Consider the following 11,787-nt stretch of genomic DNA (forward strand, 5'->3'; position numbering starts at 1 on the left):
CAATTCTGTCATAACAAAATCATTTTTGTCTTACAAAACTATGTGCTACAGACTTGTTTTGTGAGAACTTCAATTTTGTGATGACAAAATTCATTTGTGCAGACAAAATTCATTTTTGTAGACAAAATTCATATTTGTCATGACAAAAGTCAATTTTGTCTTAAAGGTATGCAAATATAAACATATTTGCATACAAAATTGACTTTTGTTACCTGATATGGAAATTAAATCACAAAAGTCAATTGTGTACGGTAAGATTCAATTTTGTGAGACAAAATTGACTTTTGTGAAACAAAATTAACTTTTGTGAGACAAAATTGACTTTTGTGAGACAAAATTGACTTTTGTGAGACAAAATTCAATTTTGTCATTTTTGTTGAGACAAAATTCAATTTTGTCATTTTTGTTGAGACAAAAGTCAATTTTGTTAATTTTGTTGAGACAAAAGTCAATTTTGTAAATTTTGTTGAGACAAAAGTCAATTTTGTTAATTTTGTTGAGACAAAAGTCAATTTTGTCAATTTTGTTGAGACAAAAGTCAATTTTGTCAATTTTGTTGAGACAAAAGTCAATTTTGTGAAGACAAAATTCATTTTTGTGATGACAAAATTCAATTTTGTAACAACAAAATTGACTTTTATAAGACAAAATTGACTTTCGTGAGACAAAATTGACTTTCGTGAGACAAAAATCAATTTTGTTGAGACAAAATTCAATTTTGTTAATTTTGTTGAGAAAAAATTCAATTTTGTTAATTTTGTTGAGACAAAATTCAATTTTGTTAATTTTGTTGAGACAAAATTCAATTTTGTTAATTTTGTTGAGACAAAATTCAATTTTGTCAATTTTGTTCAGACAAAATTCAATTTTGTCAATTTTGTTGAGACAAAAGTCAATTTTGTCAATTTTGTTGAGACAAAAGTCAATTTTGTCAATTTTGTTGAGACAAAAGTCAATTTTGTCAATTTTGTCTCACAAAAGTCAATTTTGTCTCACAAAAGTCAATTTTGTGTAACAAAAGTCAATTTTGTCTCACAAAAGTCAATTTTGTGTAACAAAAGTCAATTTTGTGTAACAAAAGTCAATTTTGTGTAACAAAAGTCAATTTTGTGTAACAAAAGTCAATTTTGTGTAACAAAAGTCAATTTTGTGTAACAAAAGTCAATTTTGTGTAACAAAAGTCAATTTTGTGTAACAAAAGTAATTTTTGTGTAACAAAAGTCAATTTTGTGTAACAAAAGTCGATTTTGTATGCAAATTAGTTCACAGAAACCAAACTAAACTAGTTTAAATACAAAATTGACTTTTGTCGCTCAATTTTCAAATTAGGTAACAAAAGTCAAGTCTGTGTAACAAAAATGAATTTTGTCATGACAAAAGTGACTTTTGTCCGCTGATAGATAATTTTGTATGACAAAATTTCAAATTTGTAGTATGATACAAATTTTGTTAAACTGAACTCATTTTTGTTGAACAAAAGTCACTTTTGTCCGTACAAAATTGAATTTTTAGTACAAAACCACAAGAGTCCCATTCGGCGCCCCGTACCAGCAATACAATAAAAAATAAAATAAAAACAAGTATAAATCTTATTTGCAAACATGTAGAAATTGTATTTTAATCCACTTTTGTAAATACAAATGATTCAGTTTCTTCAAATTTTCATTTGTTGAGAGTTTCAGGGGCCATTTATTTCGTAAACGTTAATAAGCCAGCGATACAACGAAATAATGAAACAAAAACAAAAACACTTCTTTTACAAACATTGGGAAATCATACCGTGGTCCAATTCTAAATACAAGATATGTTTTATGTGTGACCATGATCTTAAAAACTTTATAGAAATACTTACAGGCAAATCTTCATTCAGAGATATATTTTTAACTTCAAATGCCATCTTGAAAGCATCCACCCTAAAACCTGCTACTCCTTTATCTAACCAAAATTTCAACGCATTCTACAGAACAAAATTATCTCATTAGGTATATTTATTTTTTATATATCAATATGACTGTTTCATGAAACCGAATACAACTTAAAGATCGACAATACATAGTTTTCCACAAATGCCACCAAATTATAGTATAACTTTAGCTATTTGAACATATAAAATATTTAATGTCTGAAAAGGTGAATTTGTGACAATAAATGACAAAACTTGCTTATGAAACTGCAAATTGCTGTTTAGATTTTAACTGTTGTTGATAAGGACGAAAAGATAAATTATGAAAAAAAATTAAAAAATATAATATAACAAAGCGTTACACAGACAACTTTGAACTATTCAATGTGACCCCAACTGTACTTACCACTGATTTTCTTTTCGTTACTCCCTAATATCATATAATCATTCCATTTTGAAAAATGTTTGCATTTGGATGTGTTTTCAATATTTTTCCTAATTTCCAAATTTTGTTTTTGTCCCAAAATGCTAAATCAGCTTCCACGAATAGCAACATGAGTTTTTTCAGAAGTCTTTTCAACTTCACACACGACTGGCTAAATAAACGTTTGATAATTTTGATAAAGAAAATAAAATGACTGTATTACAGGATGGAATATGGTTGCAGTTCAATAAAGAGTTGATTAATCAAAATACCGTACAACTTGCTTATTTACCAAACAAATACTGTAAACCAACTTATTTTCGCGGATACTTTATTTCGCGTTTTTCTTTATCTAATTTTTTCTAACGGCTTTTTAATTTCGCGATTGTCTAATTTACTTGATGTAGTTAGATAAGTATAGATCCAAGATTAATATATATTCGAGACGATTTATTTTCGCGTTATTTTTCTACTCGCGAAAGTCGCGAAAATAGATCGCTCGCGAAAATGAGTTTGTTTACAGTATTGCAAAGTCACGAAATAGCTATAATGTAAACGTAATCAGAGCGAGCAGTTTTTTGTTTTTTTTAATAAGAGCTCACAAATTTCCATGCTGAACCATCATTGTCATTGTCATTTACTGTCAACATATATTTGTTCCACCTAACAGAGGTTCCCCTGTAAACTTTGTTAAAACAATGCCATAATACCTATTCCTGTTAGAACAAATATTCTATACTATTTATTCCGTTAGGAACATGTACTGTAATATTTATTCCTGTGGAAATAATATTCCAGAATATTTTTTCCTTTTGAAACTTATATTATGAAGGAACTTATATTCCGTGACAAAACAACATCGCCTTATTTTTACAAAAAAAAGTCAGTAATCTTAAAAAAAAACAAGATGCGAGCATTTGTCTTGTTTAATACCTTGTCTTTGTCTTGTTTAGTACAGTGATTCATAGTTGCTAACATATAGAACGGATTTGGTCTCTAGTGAAGAGTTGTCTCATTGGCAACCATGTCATATCTAATATTCATACGTTTTCATATAACATACTTCTAGTTCTTTTCTAACTTTTGGGTTCCTGAGATTAAGATCTGGCTGTGAGTCCAGAAAGGCATGGTAGTAGTACTGGTATCTATAGTCACGATCAAATTTCCATGCTGAACCTCCAAATACACTTATCTAAAATAAATCACAAGAAGGATATAAATGCTTACTAACAAAGGTGAAAGTGTATTTGGTCCCTAAATTACCATAAATAACACAAATTGAACTATTTTAACATTAAGCATACCCCATAGGAAAAGAAATGCAATGTTATAATGCAGACACCTTATGGCAATAATTTTCAATACAAATAAGTTATAGAAGCACCAAACACTGTGAATTTTAGACCGTATTCTCATTTCTACTTAGTATCATATAATTAAAATAAAAACTTAAATCTTGTTAATTTCAGACGGAATTCATACTTTTTAGTATTTTATTTAGTTAAACCAATCGATGATTTATAATAATAAGATGTAGACAGTTCACATCATATATGATAAGACCATTTGATATCATAGCTAGCAGGCCTAGGTAAATGTAAAAAAATACCCAGTTGTTCGGTGGTTCATATGTTTGTCCCTTTCGTTTACCATCAGCCCATACGTAGTAGTCCTTATATTCTGGGTTCATCTTTCTAGATTCTATAAACCATTTGCTTTCATTACTGGTATGGTTTGGAACAAAATCCAAAATAACTTTTATATCTGAAATTGTAAAACTAGAATATGAAAGTTACACAAAAGCATTTCTGTTTAAGAAGGATAAATCAGAAGGAATGATATGGGACAATTTTGCAGACTGTTTTGATTGATCGATATCCTGAGTTGCGAGTCCTGAATAAACAAAAGCTCAGAGAGCTTATATATAAAAAGAAGACGTGGTATGATTGCCAATGAGACAACTATACCCAAGAGACCAAAATGACACAGACATAACAACTATAGGTCACCGTACGGCCTTTATTTATTTGTTATGTAACATGCCGACTATTAATAAAGCTTTTCTTGTGTACAATTTGGAAATTAGTATGGCGTACATTATCACTGAACAAGTATATATTTGTTTAGGGGCCAGCTACAGGACGCCTCCGGGTGCGGGAATTTCTTGCTACATTGAAGATCTGTTGGTGACCTTCTGCTGTTTTTTGTTTTGTTTTTTTCTTTGGTCGGGTTGTTGTCTCCTTGACACATTCCCCATTTCCATTCTCAATTGTATTGAATTGAATTGAAATGAATTCTGCTAATACTAAAATGAACGTTAAAAAAATAGGTGCACTGAAACTCAAAGAAACAGAAATGATAAACGATTCGATTTACTACCGACAAGATTAGTACTTTGAGCTTGCGTTTAGTATATGCTACCACTCCTTGATGCGAAAGCATTTTGTTTTTTCTAGTTTTGTGAGCTATATCAACAAATATGCCTATTAAATGCAGACATATGAATATTCAGGGTAAGAGCTAGTAACAGAGGTTAAAAAAAGGATTCGAAGTCAGATTTTTTCATCCGATTTAGTCAAGAAAATGAGAAACTTTCAGAATATGTCTCTTGCTTACTTCATAGTTGAGTGCGTTAATAGCTCATGCTGTATAAACATGTTAACAGAATTGAGAGAAAACCTTTTAAAGGTGAAAATCATGGCATTACATAAAGTCTGTAAAACTGGATAAATGTTATAATATATTTAGACAGATCCATATACCTTGTCTTGACCAGTATTCTCTGTGAAATCTAAAATCGAGCCCTCAAAAACATTCTCTAACACTAGTAGATATTAAAGACAACTAATTGAATAATCAATATACTTTTGTATTACTTAATATATTTTACCTCTTTTCTTAGTTTCATTCACGAGTTCATCAAAGTCCACCATTGATCCGAACATTGGGTCAATTTCTGTATAATTTGCAACATCATATCCGAAATCCCGCATTGGAGACTTATAGAAAGGACTGATCCATATTGCTCCCACGCCAAGATAAACTAAGTAGTCTAACTTACTGGTTATACCTGGAAAATTGAATTGTAGGCTGTACAGAACAACAAATGAGGATAAAAAACGAAAGTTAATACTTCTACTTCCAAAATTGTGATTTATTAAACATGACTCACATTCTTAATGGGGGACAGTAACTTTGTTTTGGCAGGAAAAAAAGATGTTGTTCAGCGCCGAACCTCCCCAATGCAATTGTATTAGTATAACATTGTGCACCGTCACTAACTCAAAACATTTAACTTATGGGTTTCTTGCGTGAGTCTACGTTTTGAGATAACAAGACTGAAATCTAATTTTTATATTAGCAAAAATAGACAGTACACGTACAAATGGTGCGGTTAAAATCGTAGATGGAAGCATGCAGAACAGACTTCACAACCTTCGAACGTTAAAACCTGTGTGATTTTTTTTTAGCATATGGGGTTCTTTGATATGCTAAATCTAAATCATCTATTATCAAATCGGTCCACATAACGTTCTAAAGGGTCCAAAATTAAACTTTTGTTTGATTAAAAAAAATGGATTATTGGGTATCTTTGATATGCTAAATCAATCCATGTGTTTAGATTTTGGATTTTGGACCATAATAGGTAAATTTTAAAAAAAAATGAGTTCATTTGACCACATTCATTCTGTTTTAGAAACATATGCTGTGTCAAATATTTAATCACAATCCAAATATCAAGCTTGAATGTTATGCCCATACTGGCCCTAATTTTTCAGAGTTCGACCTCTGCGGTCGTATCAAGCTGCAACCTGCACATGCAGAGCATTTGTTGGACATGCTACGATATGATGACATACATTCGGTCGTAAATGATCAATCAAACAACGACTCCCTGATTTCATGTCAACACTACCACACTTCGAATTGGTTTGGTTAATATAAAAACATATCATTCGCGGTGTTTTTAACCCACTATTGTTTTTAATTAGTCGAACCACTGTCCAATTGTTATCGGTGCCAAAAAACTCGCATTATGGATATACAAACAAACATATAAAATTCTGGGGTTGAATCGCATGAATTACAATCTGGGTGGTTCATGATAGATCATAAATGGACAAACGTTGTCCAACATACCCAGAGAAATAATATATTCACCATCGTCTGTTAGATAAAAGGTCTAAGTAAATAAGCCACTAAGAAACTATCATCGTTATCAGAAAAAGATGTACTTTATAAAATATATAGAAACGACCTTTTTGCCTGGTGAGATAAATCTTATATCATCTCACCATGTACAATTAGTAACAGTGTGATGTCCAACATACAATCAGTGTATGTCTGAAGTTTTGTTTAATATTAAGTCCGCAGTTTCTTGTGGTATTTGACTTAGATTGAAAATTTCATACTAATATGTTCGATTTAAAAATCGCCTATTTCATATTATGCATATATCAAATTATCACTCAAAAATATAGTCTATCATATGGAACAGTTACGGCATCAGCAAGCTTAATAAATTTTACATGTATTTGCATCATGAAACAAGATACCAGTTTTCAATTCATGAAAATTAAAGTATTCAATCCTTTTTCAGTGATAACTAATAATGCAAAATTATGTTTCTTGCATTTAATTCTAAATTTTGACATCATGATAAAAACTCAATAGAATTAACATGTTTTGGTCTTTAGAAATTCAGCCACCGACGGTACAGCGTATGACAGTAACAGCACAACTTAAAATCGATATGTTTGAATCTTTTAAACTGCTTTCAGGAGCGTCGAGCATTATTTGATGCAGCATTGTTTTGTTTACAAGTACGATTTTCTTTTTTTTGATTTTATTATTTAATGGATCTGAATCCATTTTAAGACAATTAAAAGAGATAATGATTTTAGAGTGCGCCTGCAATTACAAACTAATAGATAATATGAAGATGTGGTATGAGTGCCAATAAGACAACTCTCCGTCCAAGTCACAATTCATAAAAATAAACCATTATAGTTCAATGTTTAAGTAATTCTTAAACATCTAAACAATGAGTGCCAACATAGAACCACATCATAAATAGATAGTTTTTAGAGTTCTTAAGGTCTGCGTCGGAAAAAAAACCATAAAAATACATTTTAGTTTGTTATACAGAAGACGAGATCTACAAAGATAAGAAGTAAATCCAAAAACAACAGTTACGTTTTTTAAACATAGTTTTACTATCTTTACTGTACAGTAGTTGTCGTTTGTTTATGTAATATATACGTGTTTCTCGTTTCTCGTTTTGTTTATATAGATTAGACCATTGGTTTTCCCGTTTGAATGGTTTTACACTAGTCATTTTGGGGCCCTTTATAGCTTGTTGTTCGGTGTGAGCCAAGGCCCCGTGTTAAAGGCCCTACTTAACCTATAATGGTTTACGTTTTAAATTGTTATTTGGATGGAGAGTTGTCTCATTGGCACTCACACCACATCTTCCTATATCTATCTTATTCAGATTACTTTCAAATACTTTTAATTCAAATTTAATTTTAAAAACAAATAGTTTCAAGTACTGATAATGTTAGAATTGAGAATAGAAATGTTGAATATGTCAAAGAGACAACAACCGGCTAACTGCAGATAACAACCGATTGCCAACATTTTTTAGGGGTCCTCAATGCAGCGAGAGAAAATCCCTCAACCGGAGGTGGGCCTCAGCTGGACCTTAAATAAAAATGTGTACTATTTCGATGAAAATGAACGTCATTTTGCATGGGTGCTAGATTTAAAATCAAGAACAGAATCAAAAACATAGTTACCTTTTATATCACCTATTCCATCAGAACCAGAATCTTTGAAAGATCTCGGATAAATTTGGTAAACAATGGTCTTTTTCCACCATTCCAGATCTGAGGGATCATACTGACGCTTTTCCCGTAGATCTTTGTCCGTAAAAATTATAACACAAGAAAGCGCAATAGCTGCTGCAATGACCACTACAAGTATAAAACTGCATGTGTTGCCTGTACAAAATTGTTGGAATTTTGAATTTTTATTCGCCGCACCCATGTCTTTTTGCATTGTAGATATATCATTCAAAATTAATACTAGTATTAGATAACCTAAAATATTTTATTTACGACACTTAAAAGAGATAAAATTATTTCTTTTAGTGGTAACCGGGGTAAATATAATTTACATACAGATATAAATATCTATTTGTATTCGATAGGGTTCTGAACAACGTTGGAATTTCTTCTAGTTCTTTGCAATTTAATATCGAATTGATAAGATCATATCCTACATGAAGTACTCACATCAAATAATTTCAATTTTGATATTAGAAGCATTAGTATGACCCTGTTTTTAACATCAACACTAGAGTGATGAAAAGGCAGAAGTTCTTGTTCGATCTGCTATGGTCAAAATAATAGGTTTATGAAGTCAGTGACCATGTATTCATTATACTATAATCGATACCCTACCGGCCGTCAGCAGCCCGTTCGATATTAAAGGTTATTCAGTCATACATAATAAAAAAAAACTGGATATCAAATAGCATTCCTAAAATGATAACCATGTGAAAAAAGGAGATATAAAGATAAAATATTTTCGGACTCCTACAGATAATTGTAAATTATCGTTGTCCTCAAATATAACACTTATATAGAAAATCATAGAACGTGATTCTATATTTAAAGTGTATCAATCTGAAACAATATAAACTAAGGATTTTCACTTCTCTGTTTTGAAAAAAAAACTTTTTACAAGGCAGTTATCAATTGAAAGTTTAGACATAAAGGAAATACATGAAAAAGAGCAGAAAAAAATATGGGCTCTTGTGCCGATTTTCAGATGTAAGCCATCGAAAATTTAGCGGGAAGTGATTCTTTAAAGATTTTTTATAAAATTAACATGGGCATCTTTTTTCTTTAAAAAGGCTAGGAAAAATTAACAAGGATTTTTATTAGATTTTCAATTATCGCTTTTTGAAATAAAAATATAAAAGGAAAAGAAGGGGTTAGCGGGCATAGTAATTTAAATTGCACTATATGGATAAAGCAAACAGATTCTGAAAATCTGGCAAAAAATAAAACACAAGAGGATTGAACATCCGTATGAACATAAATCATGTCTACCCCCACCTGAATCATGTCGATGAAAAATAAAAAAAATTATTAACGAGTGAAAAATATCTGCCTTTAAATCACAACAAAACATTATAGGTTAAATATATAATTTAAATACTGAAACTATCTGATTACAAACCAAAATACAAATATAAAAAACCTGGGAATGATACCAAACGGAAAGAAACTCAAAAGTCGGAAATAAACTAAAAAGAGAAAGAAAAAAGACCAAAAGACAAACGACAGTACACATAATACAACATAAAATACTAAAGACCGAGCAACACGAACTGTACCAAAAACTAAGGGTGATCTCATGTGCCCTTGTACCTGTAGGATGAGCAAATTCTGCTCCACATGTTGGACCCGTTGTGGTGCTCTTGTAAGTACAAACCCGGTAATAATTCTAATAAGATGAGTCAAATTCGGATAAAAAGAAACGGGTGTGTGGTTAAGTCAATTGTAACATATTATCTGTCGTCATCTGTGAATCCGGTATTCCATAATGATCAACTAACTTGTGAAGGCGTCTGTTAATTTAACGAATGAATTATTTCAACTTTACCATTTGGAACTCGTGGTTGAATTGCTCCTTGTGAGCAGCATCCAGTTATCAAGGAAATCGTGATAGGGAATACAAAGCCTGAAATATCGTATCAACTTGGAGATATAGTCTCCGTATGCATGCACTGCTGGAATGTTGCTACATAGAAATGAAATGTCCACATTGAGAAGCTGAAATTGTCTAGTTTTTCTACCGAATCAAATTGTCGATTTCTAGATGTAAGCCAAGATATATACTAGTATATGGTAGAATAAATCCTTAATCTCAAGTTAAATGTGATAGATGCGTTTCAAATTGTCACTAAACTTGTTTAGTGTGAGAACGTTACATCATATATAATTCTTTTAAATGGTAGATTAAATAATTGTCAAAGGTACCAGGATTATAATTTAGTACGCCAGACGCGCGTTTCGTCAAAACAAGACTCATCAGTGACGCTCATATCAAAATATTTATAAAGCCAAACAAGTACGAAGAAGAAAGAGCATTGAGGATCCAAAATTCCAAAAAGTTGTGCCAAAATTAATGCAGAGACGAACTCAATGTTAGGTGCGGCATTACTAGTTCCTCGGGGATAGTAATGCCCTTTACCGTCATGCGAAGTGATGGTACTAGTGAAGAAAAAATAGATGAAAAACATATATAATATACAGTCACGAATGACAACCACTAAATTACTAAGTTATAACTCAAACCAGCCACATACAGATTATGGCAATGTTAAACAATTTGCTGTCGTCGTCACACAACCCATAAACATAGAGCAGTGGTGTAACAGTAGAACATAAGAATAAACTACAACCAGAAAGTGCAACAAATACAAATACTAGTAAGGTATGGTATGCATGATTGGTAATTAGTGAACTCCACATAATACCAATGGATGTAGAAACTAACTATATGTTTTCGACGTCTTTTAATAATGAACAAAACCCATAACGCATAAATTATAGGGATCTATAATAAATAGTTCCCGAAAAGACAAATTTTAAACAATTCAAACGATTAAACTAATATAGCCTGGTTTTACCTGTACGAAAAACAAATATTTTAAACAGCAACAAACGACAACCACTGAATTACAGGCCCCTGACTTGGGATAGGATAAGCATACACAGAATAGCCCCTCCTAAACATGGAACAGTGGTACAACAGTTCCACTTAATTAAAAGCCTTAATTTATATATCTTAATTAAAAGAACAGTGTAACATGTGTATCTAAATGTGTAAAAATATGTTTATATGTATATAGTATATCTTAAAAGTCTCTCATAAATCTTTTTAAGATTGGTACATGCAATGCAAATGTTTTAATGTTTTAAATCTATGTATGTGAATCTCATTTTATGTTTGTATGTGGTGAGACTATAATAAAATATTGAATCTGAATCTGTATCTTTTATTTCGTTTAATTGGGTATAAGAAGAAGAAACTTTAACCAGAAATTGTAACATATAATATGAGATGATGAGGTATGATTGCCAATTAACTCTCCACAAAAGACGTTAACGTTAATTAGTGTTAAATTTTGAAAAAAAATGATTTGATTGATAGTGTCAAAAAATATCCCCCCCCCCCTTTTTTGAAAATTTCAATGGTTTCTCCCTTAAAATAAAACAGTCTCTTTGTTGTTGTAGTTTTAATCAAGTACAAATGTACCTCAATAACTTCAACCTTGTGCAATTACATAATTTAACATTATTTCAAGTACAAATGTCAACATTTAAGATTAAGAGAGGGAAGATACAATACCAGTGACGTATGATGATGAATAATTTTGTTATTT

General features: G+C 31.1%; 1 protein-coding gene across 1 annotated transcript in view; it reads right to left on the minus strand.

Moving 5' to 3' along the window:
• The window catches only part of LOC134697703 (uncharacterized), a 29,427-nt gene extending 20,954 nt beyond the window's left edge, over positions 1-8,473 (minus strand). Inside the window, exons 1-5 of the mRNA XM_063559988.1 lie at positions 8,126-8,473; positions 5,218-5,397; positions 3,937-4,091; positions 3,391-3,519; positions 1,853-1,957 (exon numbers count right to left, since the gene is read on the minus strand). Coding sequence (XP_063416058.1) covers positions 1,853-1,957; positions 3,391-3,519; positions 3,937-4,091; positions 5,218-5,397; positions 8,126-8,387 — 831 coding nt within the window. The 5' untranslated portion in view covers positions 8,388-8,473. The remainder of the gene's footprint in view (positions 1-1,852; positions 1,958-3,390; positions 3,520-3,936; positions 4,092-5,217; positions 5,398-8,125) is intronic.
• Positions 8,474-11,787: the final 3,314 nt, after the last annotated feature.

This window comes from Mytilus trossulus, chromosome 14 (genome assembly GCF_036588685.1).
Source record: "Mytilus trossulus isolate FHL-02 chromosome 14, PNRI_Mtr1.1.1.hap1, whole genome shotgun sequence".
Taxonomy (NCBI): Eukaryota; Metazoa; Mollusca; class Bivalvia; order Mytilida; family Mytilidae; genus Mytilus; species Mytilus trossulus.